The sequence below is a fragment of the Myxine glutinosa genome, unplaced genomic scaffold (genome assembly GCF_964187855.1).
Source record: "Myxine glutinosa unplaced genomic scaffold, kmMyxGlut1.1 SCAFFOLD_1914, whole genome shotgun sequence".
Taxonomy (NCBI): Eukaryota; Metazoa; Chordata; class Myxini; order Myxiniformes; family Myxinidae; genus Myxine; species Myxine glutinosa.
In genome coordinates this window covers 1-16,212 of record NW_027618009.1, presented here as the reverse complement: position 1 = coordinate 16,212, position 16,212 = coordinate 1, and the positions used below count along the sequence as shown (strand labels likewise).

Sequence of the window (16,212 nt, the reverse complement as noted above, 5' to 3'; positions counted from 1 at the left end):
ATCAAAAATATCCTTGATAGCCACATCACTTGGTCACTCATGTCCAAATATTAGCTTCCCAGCTCAAAAGGTGCCTGAGATATTGGCCAAATGAGAAAGAAAATAAAGAAATGATTAATAATGAAAATAAATAAATAATAATCATAAAAAAATTAAATTATTAATCAATTTGGTCAGAGAACACATAAACTACCACTATTTCATCAGAATCTGTAACTTTAAAAAAAAAATTTTTTTGTCATTAATCGAATAATTAAATAATTAATCGATTAATTGATTAATTAATAAATCAAAAATATCCTTTGCAGCCAAATCACCTGGTCATTGGCATGTCCAAATATCAGCTTCCTAACTCAAAAGGTGCCTGAGTTAATAATGGTCAGAAGAGAAATGAAATTTAATTAATTAAATAAGTACTTAATTAAACGCTAATAATTAAATAACTCCTCAATTAATTGATTATTCAAAAAACAAAAAATACCGTATTTGACAAAGGACTTGCTCACTACTGTGCCGAAATTTCAGCTTCCTAGCTCAAAGGATGGCTGAGATATCGTCCGGACAACCAAGAAAACAAACAAACAACCAGAGTGAAAACTGAGTACTCTCTTTCAGCGTGCGTCACTGCCGAGCCCCCTTTGGTGCCCGGCAATGACGATTTGCAATGCCTGGAGATGGCATAGGAAAGGAGCGGTGTACAACAAACAACCAGAGTGAAAACTGAGTACTCTCTTTCAGCGTGCGTCACTGCCGAGCCCCCTTTGGTGCCCGGCAATGACGATTTGCAATGCCTGGAGATGGCATAGGAAAGGAGCGGTGTACAACAAACAAGAAACCAGAGTGATAACTGAGTACTCTCTTTCAGCGTGCGTCACTGCCGAGCCCCCTTTGGTGCCCGGCAATGACGATTTGCAATGCCTGGAGATGGCATAGGAAAGGAGCGGTGTACAACAAGAAAGCAAGAAAACAACCAGAGTGAAAACTGAGTACTCCCTTTCAGCGTGCGTCATTGCCGAGCCCCCTTCGGTGCCCGGCAATGACGTTATGCAGCGCCCGGAGATGGCATAGGAATGGAGCGGTGTACAATAGGGAAGTGTGGGTGATGGGGAGAAAATAGAAAGAGGTTTGGGAGGAAATATGGGTGGAGGAAGGGGCAAGTATGGAACATATGGAAGGGAGCTGGTGTCAAAGATTCCAACATATATTTGTAAACATAATAAATAAATGGCCTCTAATTTTGGAAAGATCGGACATGGGCCCAAGCAATTTGAAAATATTATGGAAACTAGTGATTGCAGATTGAGATAACACCAGTCCCAACTGGCACAACAACATTGGGCCAACAATGGCAATTCTGTTGGGCCAACGTCAAGTCGATCATCAGTCCAACGTCGGTCCTTCATTGATAGACTATAACCCAATGTTGTAAAATGTTGACCGAATATCATCCTTATACACAAGGCTAACGGTCAATTTCCATCGAAAAACCAATGTGGAAACAATGTACTGTATATGACTAATGCAATGTGTGTTTGTGTGAGCGAGTGTGACCAACACCGACAATGCCAACCCAAGCGCAACGCTGGCCCAATGTGGCTGGGACAGCTGCCATCGCACTTCATTGTTTAATTTATGGCAAACTTTTCACCTGGTTTGAGCAATGTCGCTCTAATTTGGTAATAAGCACATGTAAGGCCCATGTAAGGTACCAGCCCACAATTTTTCACTATTATTTATATTTGTTCTTGTAAATGCAAAGCAATTAGATTAATGAACAGGATTAAATAATTAAATTGATATATGTGGGAAAATTACATACCCCGACCAGTAATCGAATCCAGGTCCTCTGGAAAACCGTACCAGTGCTCTGCCATCGAAGCTATCTGGGCAACCCTGACTGAGCTTGCAATTTTCCAAACAACACAACAACATGCATTTTAAGGCCATTTTCCCTGCTAGAGCGGGGGTTAGCCTTGCGGGCCCCATGACAATCTTCTCCATTTTGCCCTATTTTCTGCATCTCCCCATGTTAACCCCCTTGGCCGCATTTCTTCTTCCACGTCTTTCTCGGTCTTCCCCGTCCTCTACTTCCTTCTACATTCATTTCCATCACTCTTTTCAACCAGTCACTTTCATCCTTCCTCAATACATGACCAAACCATCTCAACCTGTTCCTCTTCACAGCATCAATCACAGGCTCTATTCCCATCATCTTTCGCAATTCATCATTTGTCTTCCTCTCTCTCAACGATACTCCGCACATCCACCGAACCATTCGCATTTCCACCCTTTCCAGCCTTCGTTGCTGCTCTAAGTTCATTACCCATGTCTCGCTCCCATAAATCATAACACTTCTCGCACATGCAGCATACACCTTTCCCTTCAGCTTCAACGACACTCCTCGTCAGCACGCCACTCAGTTCCCGAAAGTTCTTCAATGCACATCTCACTCCAGCAACCGTTGCTGAGTCTGATCCACCTTCCCCATTCAGCATGTCTCCTAGGTAACAAAATGTTTTCACACCTTCCAGCTTCACGCCGTCTCCAAGATCCAACTCAACATTTCCTCCATCTGCAGCTCCCTCTGTGCACACCTTACACTTGAATGTAGCTGCCACACTGGTTAATGACCCTCTCAGACCACTACATTTTTGATGAACCCACTCAGCGCACATTGTACATTGAATGGAGTTCACTCCGACACCCTTCCTGCACACAGCACAGGGCCACTTCCCAGTTCTTTCCACCTCACCACATGCTTTACCACTTGCCATCACCTTTGTTTTTCCGATATTCACCTTCAGACCTTTTGTCTCCATACATTCCTTCCACGTGTTCATTTTTTCCTTCAGTCCATCCATACTTTCCGCAATCAACACCAGATCATCTGCATAAAACAACTCCCACGGTAACCCCTCCTTTACGTTCTGAACCAGCACCTCCATCACAGCTACAAATAGTAGTGGACTTAGTACCGACCCCTGATGCACTCCCACCTTCACCTCAAACTCGCCACTGTACCCGTCCTTCGTCCTTACAGCTGTGAAAGCGAAAGAAATAGAGTCTGTATTTCTTTTGAGGCCGAATCTAAAAGAGTAGAGTATTCATAAAATATGCATGGACTACAATGAGAACACCTGAGTTCGCTTGAGGATCATAAAAAATTTAAGAATACTCTTGCTCATAATTTGTAAACAATATATATATATATATATATATATATATATATTCAAATGGGACTGGGAGGGTGGTCTCGAGATACGCACACTCGCCTCTAAGCTGTCCAGTCTGGGTTCAAATCCCGACCCAATTATAAACTGTCATTCTGTTGTCATCAATGTGTGGGCCATCTCTCGGATGGACGTTAAATGGGTGGCTCGTCTGCCGGCATTTAATGGTGGACGTTAAGGATTCCATGGTGTCCGTCATGAACAGGAAGTGAGCTATTGCTGGCAACCTAACCAAATTTGCTAATTCCTGCTCGAGCCTACTTAGTCGATCCTCAGGCTGAATGAGCCGGATCCTGAAAGACTTGGGCCTAACACGAGAAGTTGAGAATAATTGTGGCCGTGAAGGAACAACATCATTTATTCAAATGTCCAATGCTTTGTATCTAAATTGATATATGTGCGAACATTACATTGCCCAGACCAGGAATCGAACCCAGGTCCTCTGGAAAACCGTACCAGTGCTCTGCCATCTGAGCGATCTGGGCGACCCTGGCTGAGCATGAAATTTTCCCACACATATGATTGCCACTCTCTTTCCGTCACTGCTTCCGGAGCATTCGCTGCCAACCATAGGAGCACCAATGGTCTGAACACGAGAGGGTCTTCCTCCAATGGGGGGTTGGGGGGGAGGGGGGACAAATCCATGTCCTCTATTATAAACACCACTGGGGGCGTAGTGAAACAATTAGATTAATGAACAGGATAAAATAATAAAATTTTTATATATGGGAAAATTGCAAGCTCCTGTGATGGATGCTGTGAAGAGGAACAGGTTGAGATGGTTTGGTCATGTATTGAGGAAGGATGAAAGTGACTGGTTGAGAAGAGTGATGGAAATGAATGTAGAAGGAAGTAGAGGACGGGGAAGACCGAGAAAGACTTGGCTAAAGATGGTGGAAGAAGAAATGCGGGCAAGGAGGTTAACAAGGAGAGATGCAGAAAATAGGGCAAGATGGAGAAGATTGTCATGGGGACCGCAAGGCTAACCCCCGCTCTAGCAGGGAAAATGGGCTTAAAATGCCTGTTGTTGTATTTCTTTCGCTTTCTCTGTAGCCTGAATGAACGTACCAACTAATCTTTCTGTTTGCATCCTCGGCTTCATGTTCCAGGCCCAGCTGAACTGAAATGGAATTAAGATTGTCCTTTTAGCATATTGGACTGAACCATGCCAAGCCAAATTCTACCTTGCATTCTCTGAATCATGCAGGATAAAATCTTTTATCACTAAGAATGATAAAACAACAACAAATAGTACATGTTAATGGAGGGATAAAATAACAGAAACCAGAGAGTTCACAAAACACATTAACCTATGCAGTCAACTCTTGTGCTGTGTTTTTGAGCACGATTTGCTTGTTCGTGAACTTTCATTAACACATGCGATGGCAACCGTAGGAATCCAATGGGTCAAACTGAACAGTCCAGATTTGAACCTTCTGCCTCGGAGCGAGTAGCAAATGTGATTGGTCAAGACGGCGTAACATTTTTCCCAAATACTGCTAAATTGAACGTTTTTGGAAGTGCAAACAAGATGATTTCTGTTCTGCAGTGTTCAAGTATATAGTTAAATTGAAATAAAATAATAATTTTAAAGGCTGTAAAAAAAAAACGTTTTTACCGCCGTTGAAGCACCCTCTATTACACCACTTTATTTAACACATTAAATTCGTTATTTGTGCATGTTGTTTGTTTACCTTATGACATCTAAAAATAGTAAGTTTCCTGTTTGGAATGACTTTAAATTTTGTTTGACTGCCGGAAAGTCAAACAGACAACCAATTAACTTATTGATCATTTGTGCTCATGCGTGCTCAGGGCGGCATTCTGTACAATTTGTCGAATTCATAGCCAAAGTACTGCTAAACTGCAGGATCGTGTTCCGATTCGTGTTCAAAATATGACATTCAATTTAAATTAAGTAGTTCCTCGATCATGGACTGATGTCTGCAGAGAGATAGACAGAGTGAACCAATTACTTCATCCTGCTTTGCACGATGCGTGGGGTAACAACTAACAACCCACAGGCCACGCACAGCAGGATTCAATCCAGCCCGACATGGCTCAGTTTGTCGCGCAAAAAGGGAAGATTAGGCCTATGGCTGATGTAACTGAGCAAAGCTACCTACGCAAACGGTATATTTCTCGTAACTCATTCATAACCATCACCACCATCTCTTATCTTCCCCCATCCAAAACCTTGATCTTTTCTACCCCCGCTAATTCACCCCAGATCCACTTTTTGAAATTCCAACTTCTTTCCTGGAAGTCCTTGCAGTGTCCATGTGTTTTATACCTCTCCCATCTTCCCCCTAAGCCCTCCCCCTCCCACATTTCTCCCGATGTCCCTGCTCTCAAATGTTGTGTTTGTGTCCTTTCCCCTCTCTCCCCATCTTGTCTACTGCTCCCCTTATATTTTGTTTTATGTGTCGGTTTGACTTTTTTGTGATTAATGTTCGCTCTTTCACGAGCCTCGATCGTGTACACACACAAAAAAAAAACAAGCATAAAAAAACTGTTGAGTTCCACATTGTCCCTTTGAGCTCACCTCGTTTCTCCACCAGAATGCATGGCTGCTACTGTGGCAGAGAGCTGGGCAGCTCGACGTCGCAAGCCCAAAAGAGCGACAGCCACAGCGACATTACACATCAGTGTGATAAGAACGAGTAGCGAGCACACTCCTGCATACAGAAAGCTGCACACAACACAACGGAGGTACGTGCATCGTTACCATATGATAATATATGCTTGTGCAGCTATAAACACCTTCCGATATATGGATGCCTGCATAATTAACATTGATGCGGATATGAATTAGATATTGAACAAGTGAATGCAGACGTAACAGAGGAGGCAAGACCTGTAGAACATTCCGGCGGTGTCTCGGGCCTGCCAGTCCACAAAGCACCAGGTGCCAGGGAAATGCTTCACATTTTGGCCAAAGCCAAACAGCGGTGGGACACACAGTACGAGATTTCCCAGCCACACGGTCACCAACACTCGGCGACCCCAACCACGGGTCACGCAGCCGTCGTGGTAGAACGCGTGATTGAGGGCCAGATAACGCTCGACTGCCATGGCGCACAGCAGAGAGATGCCGGTTGAGCCAAAGAAGAGCAACGTGAAGGACAGGAAGTCGCAAAGCGGTTGTCCACCGCGCCAGGATCCAGAGGCATGCGAGACAAGTACCACAGGGCTGGCCAAGCAAGTCCCAAGGAGGTCGGTGAAAGCCAGGCCGAACACCAACGTGTAGAAAGCACTTGCTGGGTTATGGATGGATGAGGTTAAAAAGAGGTGAATCATAAGCCCTGTTTTTATCATGAAAATAGTACAGATATGTTATTCGGATCCATATATCCTTTTGAAACTGTGGTCATTCTACTACATAAAATAGGGCAAGTGTGTGTGTGTGTGTGTGTCTGTCTGTCTGTCTGTCTGTGTGTGTGTGTGTGTGTGTGTGTGTGTGTGTGTGTGTGTGTGTGTGTATATGTCTGTCTGTATGTGTATGTGTGTGTATATATATATTGTTGCGGTTTTGAGTCTGTCAAGTGAGTTTAATAAAGGTTAAAGTCTGTCCCCCATAGTTAGTCACACAAGCAACATGTAGCCTCGCGATAGTATAGTTATGTCTTAGTATTTGTGAGCTTAGTTCCTTTCCTTTGTTAGTTCTGCGTTGAGTAGGAGCCACGAAAATAGGCCCTACTGCCACCGATCATCTTACGTCCGTAGCCTCAATCCCGTTTGCGTTAACGTTGGTTCATATTGGGCGAGTTAACACGAGGCAGGCAGAGGAGGATCGGGGTGGAGTCGAGGCGGAGCGGCAGAAGCAATGACGGTAAGCACGAGCCGCCAATCAGAGCTCGAGGGTGGTGGCGGCGGCGTGGCGTCAGAGGGCGTGGTGAGAAGAGTCGGGTGAGTTCCAGAAGGTTTCGGGGGGCGTAGCTATAAGAACCGCTGCGCAAAAGCCCTCGACAGGACTCGCAGAGGAACGGAGGACTCGCAGAGGAGAGAGAAAGAGAGGACTTTGCTGCGAGAGGGAGAGAGAGATAAAGGACTCGCGTTGTGATGAACTTAACGAACTTGCACGAGAACGCGCGCTAACCAGCTCGGAGTGTATTGAAGAAGACGAGTTGGCCGTGTGCGCGGATGGTACAGATACGCGGATGCAGCCAGATGCATTTTGAACGAATACAGCGCATTAGAGACGCGCGAGTGAACTAGGCTGAGTAACCGCCAGCCGCACTAAAGTCCGCCCTCTACCGTTCCGCCCCATCATCTGCTTGTTCGAGAGATGCGCTACGAGTCCCTGCCTTCGCCTGCCACCATCTTCGCGGGACGTGCCGGGGACCGTGGAGAGCTGGACGGAGACCATCTCTGGATGCGTTGGGGAACACCTGCCCATCTGCAATCCCCCGTGTGAGTGTGAGATGGGCCCGTTGTCCAAGGGATAAGTTAAGACTGCTTAAGGATTGCTCTGTGTCTCTTTGTCCTTGAACTTGTAAATACGTGTGGGAATAACTAAACCCTTGTTCTTTCTTTCTGATTCGATCGTTCCTGTGGTTTCCTCATTTGACTAAGTGTGGCATGAATAAGATCGCTCCAATCGGGTTCCACTGAGTAAGACTGCGCGGACCACGTGTATGCAATCCGCTCGGCGTACTAACATCACACGTGGTTCGTGCGAGGCTTGTCTCCTCGCTCCCAGGGCAGCGCGGGGACTTAGGTACGAGTGAAAAGTTGTCCCGAAACCCTATGCCGTGTGTGTCCGGGAGGGACGTAATAAGTCTCGCTCCCGCCAGGCCCAGTAAAGACAAGGGGATTAATCCCCCCTTGATAAGGGGAAGAAGGCCGGCATCGAGAACCGTAACAATATATATACAGTCACGTGAAAAAGTAAGTACACCCCATGTGAAGTTTTGACTTTTTCAACATATTTCAACGTACAGCTATTTGATTTCATTTCAACAATGTTGATAGATAAAGGTGATATAATATAACAAATATCATGAAACATTTACATTTTGTAGTCCATTGTATAATTTAAATGAACATAAATGCAAATTTCGCATGTGGAAAAAGTAAGTACACCCCATGAAATGTTTTTTAAAATCTTTTTAACATATGTGGACATATCAATATTTGATCTTCATTTAAACAGTATCTATAGATAGAGGTGATCTAATTGAACAAAAAACAATGAATCATTGACTTTGCAATAATTTATTCAACAAAAAATTGTTGCACAGCATGCACAATTGCATGCACAGCTCGTTTCAAACCCCCCCACAACATCTCGATGGGATTTAGATCCGGGCTTTGACTTGGCCATTCCAAAACCATCCATTTCTTTCTTTTCAGCCTTTCCTTGGTGGATTTACTGGTATGTTTAGGGTCATTGTCATGTTGCAAGGTCCGCCTTCGGTTGAGCTTCAACTTTCCGACAGATGGCCTCACATTATCCTCAAGCACCCTCTGGTACAATGAAGAATTCATAGTGGATTATATGATGGTGAGCTGCCCAGGCCCAGATGCAGCAAAGCTGCCCCAAACCATAATATTTCCACCACCATGCTTTACAGTTGGTATCAGGTTCTTGTGGTCAAATGCTGTCTTTGGTTTTCGCCAAACATGTCTTCTGATACTGTGGACAAATAGCTCTACCTTTGACTCATCTGTCTGGAGCACATTGTTCCAGAAGTGCTGGTCTTTGCCTAGGTGTTCATTGGCAAACTTTAGTGTTGCCCTGATGTTCTTTCTGGACAGCAAAGGTTTCCTCCTGGCACACCTCCCACGTAAATCAAATTTGTGCAGCCTTTTTCTAATGGTAGACTCGAGCACTTTGACGTCAACAGTGGCAAGAGCTACCGGTAGGTCCCGTGATGACATTCTGGGGTTCCTCGAGACTTCTTTCAGCATCTTGCGGTCTGCTCTCGGGCTGAACTTGTTGGGGCGGCCTGGCGTGAACAAGTTGGCAGTTGTTTGGAATCTTCCCCACTTGTCGATGATCTTCCGGACAGTCGAATGATTGATTTCAAATTGTTTGGAGATCTTTTTAAATCCTTTCCCAGACTCGTAGGCATCGATAACCTTCTTTATGAAGGTCTCAGAGCGCTCTTTTGATCTACGGATGGTGACGCCGCACAATTCAACAACAAAGAGCAAACCAAACTAAATGTCTGAGGTTTAAATAAGACAGGTTCCTCCAAGATCCTCTCTAACGATGTTCTAATCATTTGCACCTGAGCTACACCTGATTCTAATTTTAGGTATTTGAAGTAGTGATAAATGTAGGGGTGTACTTACTTTTTCCACATACGAAATTTGCATTTATGTTTATTTAAATTATAAAATGGACTACAAAATGTAAATGTTTCATGATATTTGTTGTATTATATCACCTTTATCTATCAATATTGTTGAAATGAAGATCAAATAGCTGTATGTTGAAATATGTTGAAAAAGTCAAAACTTTACATGGGGTGTACTTACTTTTTCACGTGACTGTGTGTGTGTGTGTGTGTGTGTGTGTGTGTGTGTGTGTGTGTGTGTGTGTGTGTGTGTGTGTGTGTGTGTGTGTGTGTCGGTGTACTTGTGTGTCGGTGTACTTGTGTGTCGGTGTACTTGTGTGTGTGTGGGTGTGTCTGTATGTGTGTGTATATATATATATATATATATATATATATATATATATATATAATTATATATATATATATATATATATATATATATATATATATATATATATATATATATAATTATATATATATATATATATATATATATATATATATAATTATATATATATATATATATATATATATATATATATATATATATATATATATATATATATATATATATATATATATATATATATATATATAGATATATATGTGTGTGTGTACGTGTATATGTGTGTGCATGTGTTTATGCATCTAAAAATCATAGGCAGAAAACATGACGGCCAGTCTCCACCAAATTTTGCATACGTGCTGGGTTCCCAAAGCGAACTCCTGGGTATTCCAAGCGTTTGAAAGCAGAGCTCATCATGTGATACCCTATATTGTGTTACTGATGTATATCTAAGACACCCTTCCTGTCTGATGGAATGAAATTGTGGCTGTTTTTTTTCTTCGTACCTCTAATAACATATCTAAATAAATAATGAGTGTTCACTCTCCTCCACTCGGTCCATATCAAGGGGGAGGTGAGATCACCTGATATATCGCTTTGTTAAGATGAAGTCTTGTTGGGTTTGGCGTTAACACTTTCTTTCCCACTTCAAGATCCTCCTGATCGACCGCACATCGCTGTCCACACACACGCGTTAGTAGCGAAAGTAGCGATGACAATGGTAGCCAATATAATGTCTGTCTCGGATGGTCGCCCCAAAGAAAGGTTCGGTGCTGCCAGAGCAGTCTCATGGCACGAACGATACACAGGGTGGTTTGCCTTTGCCTTCCTAGCTTTATAGTCAGGGCAGGAATTTGTCATTGGTTCAGGACGATAACTCACCTACTCTTCGCAAAACACATTGTGGGATCTTTAACGTCCACCAATAATGTCAGCAGATGAGACACCCGGCTTAACGTCCACGCAAGATAAAGCTTATAGTTTGTAGTCGGGTCGGGAATCGAACCTGGACACGAGAGCCCAAAGGTGACCTCTGCACATAACTGCCAGACAAATAAGATTGCATCGTACGTAAGTGGTACATAATAAATAGAAGCTTTATGATTATAGGCAAGCATCACGGACCTGATGCTAGATATCAATTGAGGTTTATTATTTTACAGACTCGTTTACGGTTTTAACGTAAATTTTCATGGATATTTTTATTTCACAATTTACAGTTATACAAATTAAAATTTTCACGTGCTAGATATTGAGGTTGTTTTTTGTTGTTGAAGGACGCGTTTACGTTTTTTTACGTAAATTTTCATTGAGATTTTATTTCACAGTTTACACGTACAAATTACAATTTTCACGTGCTAGATATAATCGGGACGCTGCAATCGGGAGTTTACAGTTTACAGATTGAGGTTGTTGTTTTTTCGGTCGCGTTTTTATGCAAATTTTCATTTACGGACGCTTTTTCTTTCATTTACGGACATAATTATTGTCATGTTTATTTCATAGTTTACAGTTAAAGAAATTACAATATTCACATGCTAGATATCGATTGAGGTTGTTTTTTTTTGGACACGTTTTTATGCAAATTTTCATTTACGGACGCTTTTTCTTTTTTTTCATTTACAGACATTATTGTCATGTTTATGTCATAGCTTACAGTTAAAGAAATGTAATTTTTCAAATGCTAGATATCGATTGAGTTTTTTTTTTTTTTTTTTACAGACACGTTTATGGTTTTTAATGTAAATTTTCATTTACAGGTGCTTTCTGACGGTTCTGTGATTTTTCCCGGTGTACAGGCTTCGATGTCCGTTGGCATGCCAGATTTCAGCTTTCTACGACCAGGAAATACCAAACATTAACATCAGTCAGTGAGTCAATCAGTTAATCATTCTGTCAGTGGTTAGAAAGATGTTTATATATCAGATGAAGGATGAGGTGTGAGAATAACAGGATATGCATTTTACCTTTTTCCCTTCTTGTGGCACACAGTGCTGCCAAGGCCACCACATTTCCAATAACGCCAACCAAAAACATGACTGCTGGAGCAGCGATATGTGCAGACTTCATCGTGATGGGATCATGAGAAGGTTTCGAAGTTTGGTTCACAGTGAATAAGTCATCAGGCCGTGAACTTAGCAGCCAGTTAACCTCCAAAGTGGAGCTCGGAGGAAAGACAGAAGCTTCTGAAAGGCTCAGAAGAGTCGAAGACTCAGCCATGTTGCATTTCACGAATCGGCATCCAATGCAAATGATAGCAACAAGTCCGGATCATGTAAAATCTTCAAGGTGGTAAAAGCATTATTTTTTTTCAACACTGATCTAGAGACCCCCAGCGTAAAAAAAAAAAAATCTCCAAAAACATCAAGAAGGAAGTTCAAGAAAAAGTTTTGAAAATGAGAAATAAATTCAGCGACTTGACTGCAAAAAAAGAAAGAAAAGAGAAGAGCATTTCTTGCTGCACAACAGGATTTAACGTTTCTTGAACTCACAGATGAGTTGCTTTTCGTGGTTCTACCGTGAGAGTAGAGGGAATGGCTTCACAAAGGACTCCAAAACGAAAACTACATCCTTTCCTCGTACATTCTCATTCCTGTTGAGGTAGCAGCGTCATTGTCTCATTGGCATGAAGAATCTAGATAGTTCTAACTGAACTACGTCCTCTCTCAATCTCTCCCTCTCTCCTATTGCCCTGTACATGCTCTCCCCCTCTCTGCTTGTCTCCGCCCCTCTGTGTCATCTGTCTCCTCCCTCGCTGCCGGTAACTCCGCCCCTCTCATTTCAGAGCGTATCACATTTACCCCAACAGCCTAACAACGGTTCTCGGACGGACTTATTAGCCCCGCGGAAAGCTCACCATGATCATTCGGACACAGACATTGTGCCGTTGTGTCATTTTACCAACATTGGTACCAATACCTGTGGAAACAATTGGATGCTGGGAATCCTGGAATAGACATCACAAAGGGCATAAAGTGTGCACATTAACAACGAAGCTCCCATCTGGAGCGGAGCGCGGTCACCCACCGAGCATCTGTTGGCTTTGCGAACGTAAATGGAGCTTCTCATTAATCCGTCATTTATATTATGAGATGTACAAGGTTTTATATATATGTGTGTGTGTGTGTGTGTGTGTGTGTGTGTGTGTGTGTGTGTGTGTGTGTGTGTGTGTGTCGATTGATGACGTCAGCTGTCTCTTCCCGCCAAATTCCATGTAAATCTCTGTTTTTCTCATCTTCTTAATTTCTCCATTTCCACGAGGTGTTTCTATCACCTTTTCTTGCGTCATATCTTCATAGATCACTCACCTGCAAAGCTTGTCAAGGTGAACACCGCAGCGTTTCAGTTCCATATTTAATACACTTCTTTCGTCTTCATACCAAGTGTTGATCTTAGGGTCTTCAGTTCGAGCACGTTTTGGGCCGTTGAATTAACACCAGGTGGGTTGACCCAGCCTGTCATCCCTCCAAGATCTGCAAAAGGAGTACCAGCTTGCTGGGAACAGGGGGCACTGCATCAGCGGCATAGCTGTGCTTCCAGAAATGATGCAACCAACAGTCACGGGCTGCATACGAACCAACAACCCTCATATACCCTGTAGTGTTTACGTCACTTCAACCTTGTCAAGAGAACTTGCCCACACCTCCAATATCTGCCTCCGTTGCCCCGAATCCCAATAGGATAACGATCAATGGGAATCTGAGTCCGTAATTCCGTTTTTGTCCCCCGTCGCACCGCGGAGCGAAAGGGGGACTATGGTTTTCCTCTCCGTCCGTGCGTCCGTCCGTGCGTGCGTGCGTCCGTTCGTCCGTGCGTGCGGGCGTGCGTGCGTAAGCGAAGGACCGAATTCTAATCTGGTGTGTGGGTGTATTTACGCATAAGGAAGAACGCTATTGGAAATTGGGTCGCCACGTCAAAATCCAAGATGGCCGCCGCCATGTATGTCTGACGCCATGTATGTCTGAACCTTGTGAGCGGAATATCTTGAAAAATAAACGAACTACTAACTCCTAATCTGGTGTGTGGGTGTATCTACGCATAAGGAAGAACGCTATTGGAAATTGGGTCGCCACGTCAAAATCCAAGATGGCCGCCGCCATGTATGTCTGAACCTTGTGAGCGGAACATCTTGAAAAATAAGCGAAGTACCAACTTCTAATCTGGTGTGTGGGTGTATCTAGGCATAAGGAAGAACCCTATTGAAAATTGGGTCGCCACGTCAAAATCCAAGATGGTCGCCTTGCGTCTTCCACTTTGTCAACTCACATCACTTCACCGACGGGGGACCTAGGCATAACGCTTGTTAACGTTGGCAAAGCATCCACACTCAGATGCACATGTACAATGTGTATGGGAATTCAGGTAACCCATGTAATTGCATCATTCAAGGTGATCAGCTTCGACTCCATCATTGTCATGAATGAACGTTTCCTCTGCTCCTTTGTAATGTCCACCAGCTGTTTAAGCATTCCAGGAATGTTTCCTTCAAATAAGATTGTTGTTTAAATTTTGTGTTGCAGGTTTCATTACATTTTCGTTTTTAACATGTAGAAATGATGGTGTGTGTGAATTTATACTCACGGGTGGTCAGGCGGTGCTTAGATGTGTTCTGGCAGTTGGCAGTCCCCATTAGGCCCGGCGAATGTGGTTAAATGGGAATAATTATGGATGTTCCACCGAGATGCAGCCAACACTCCTCGGTATCCGGGACGAAGGTCTTGGCGGGTAAACACGTCACTAAATGTTGATTTTCAGTTGTGGTGAAACGTGACGTGATAGCGATGAACATTCAGTACCTGAAAACGGCTTTGGCAGATTTGATTTGGAGATTTGGCGGACCCGAGTGGAAGGGAGGCCTGATATTTGGCAGACCTGAGTGGAAGAGAGCCTGTTTTTTGGCGAACCGAGTGGGAGGAGGGTGCCTGAGATTTAGCGGACCTGAGTGGGTGGGGGGCCTGAAATTTGGCGGACATGAGTGGGTGGGGGGGGGGGGGGGGGGGCCTGAGATTTGGCGGACATTAGTGAAAGAGAGCCTGTTTTTTTGGCGGCCCCGAGTGGGAGGGGTGCCTGAGATTTAGCGGACATGAGTGGGTGGGGGGGGGGGGGGCTGAGATTTAGCGGACATGATTGGGAGGGGAGCTGAAATCTGGCGGACATGAGTGGGTGGGGGAGCCTGAGATTTGGCAGACCTGAGTGGAAGGGAGGCCTGATATTTGGCAGACCTGAGTTGAAGGGAGCCTGATATTTGGCGGTCCTGAGATTTGGCGAACCCGAGTGGGAGGGGTGCCTGAGATTTCGCGGACATGAGTGAGAGGGGGGCCCTGAAATTTGGCGGACATGAGTGGGTGGGGAGGGGGGGGCCTGAGATTTGGCGGACATTAGTGGGTGGGGGGGTCTGAGATTTGGCAGATCCAAGTGGGAGGGAGGCCTGAGATTTGGCAGACATGAGTGGGAGGGAGGCCTGAGATTTGGCAGACCCAAGTGGGAGGGAGGCCTGAGAAGGATGAGGACCGCTGGCGGTGACACATGCACGCACGCACACAACACACACACACACACACACACACACACACACACACACACACACACACACACACACACACACACACACACACACACACACACACACACACGTGCATGGGTTGTGGTTTGCACATACACATGCACGATTATGCTTTATAGACATGTTTGGCTTTAGTTTCCTTTCTGGTTATGCTTCGGCATGTTTTGTTTTATTTTGCATGACAACCATATGCTGTGTATTGTATGCACACATCATTTTCATGCGTTATATACACATATACATATTGTGCACATGTTGTGTTGTATACACACATGACACATGTTATGCGTGACATGTTGTGGACACGCGTCTTGTATGTGACATATTGCACATACTTGTGCACATTATATCTCCCTGGTGAGGACATAAGCTTGCTATGTTAGTATGATTGGTTGAAACTTTCCCAGTCTGAAGTGGCCATTACAAACTTTCCTTCATGGCCATTCTTGTTATGACCAAGTTTGTGGAAGTTCTCTTAAATGTCAGCAATGTTACAGTAACCCCATCCTTTCCTGTTCCTCTTTTGTTCCTGTTCTTGGAATGACATTCCTGAGGATTTTCAATCCCATTCCTCCTCCAAGGCTTCAAGCAAGGGATGCCCCTCCATTTCATGTCATTCCCATCCCCACTAACGGTCTTGCTTACCCCCAGGGATCATTACAAACGGAATCCTCCTTATTCCAGGTGACCGTTTCCTCCTCCTCTCTCCTCTTTTCCCTGTTCATCGATTTCCCTTGCTTGTTGTGTCCAATGCTGGAGTCACTGATATACTCGGGAGTAAGGTGGAAG

The 16,212-nt window shown here is 44.0% G+C and overlaps 1 protein-coding gene across 1 annotated transcript in view; it reads right to left on the bottom strand.

Annotated features, from left to right (window-relative positions):
* The window catches only part of LOC137438053 (prostaglandin E2 receptor EP4 subtype), a 51,797-nt gene extending 39,237 nt beyond the window's left edge, over positions 1–12,560 (bottom strand). The window contains exons 1-3 of the mRNA XM_068132930.2: positions 11,828–12,560; positions 6,088–6,490; positions 5,776–5,922 (exon numbers count right to left, since the gene is read on the bottom strand). Coding sequence (XP_067989031.2) covers positions 5,776–5,922; positions 6,088–6,490; positions 11,828–12,080 — 803 coding nt within the window. The 5' untranslated portion in view covers positions 12,081–12,560. The remainder of the gene's footprint in view (positions 1–5,775; positions 5,923–6,087; positions 6,491–11,827) is intronic.
* Positions 12,561–16,212: the final 3,652 nt, after the last annotated feature.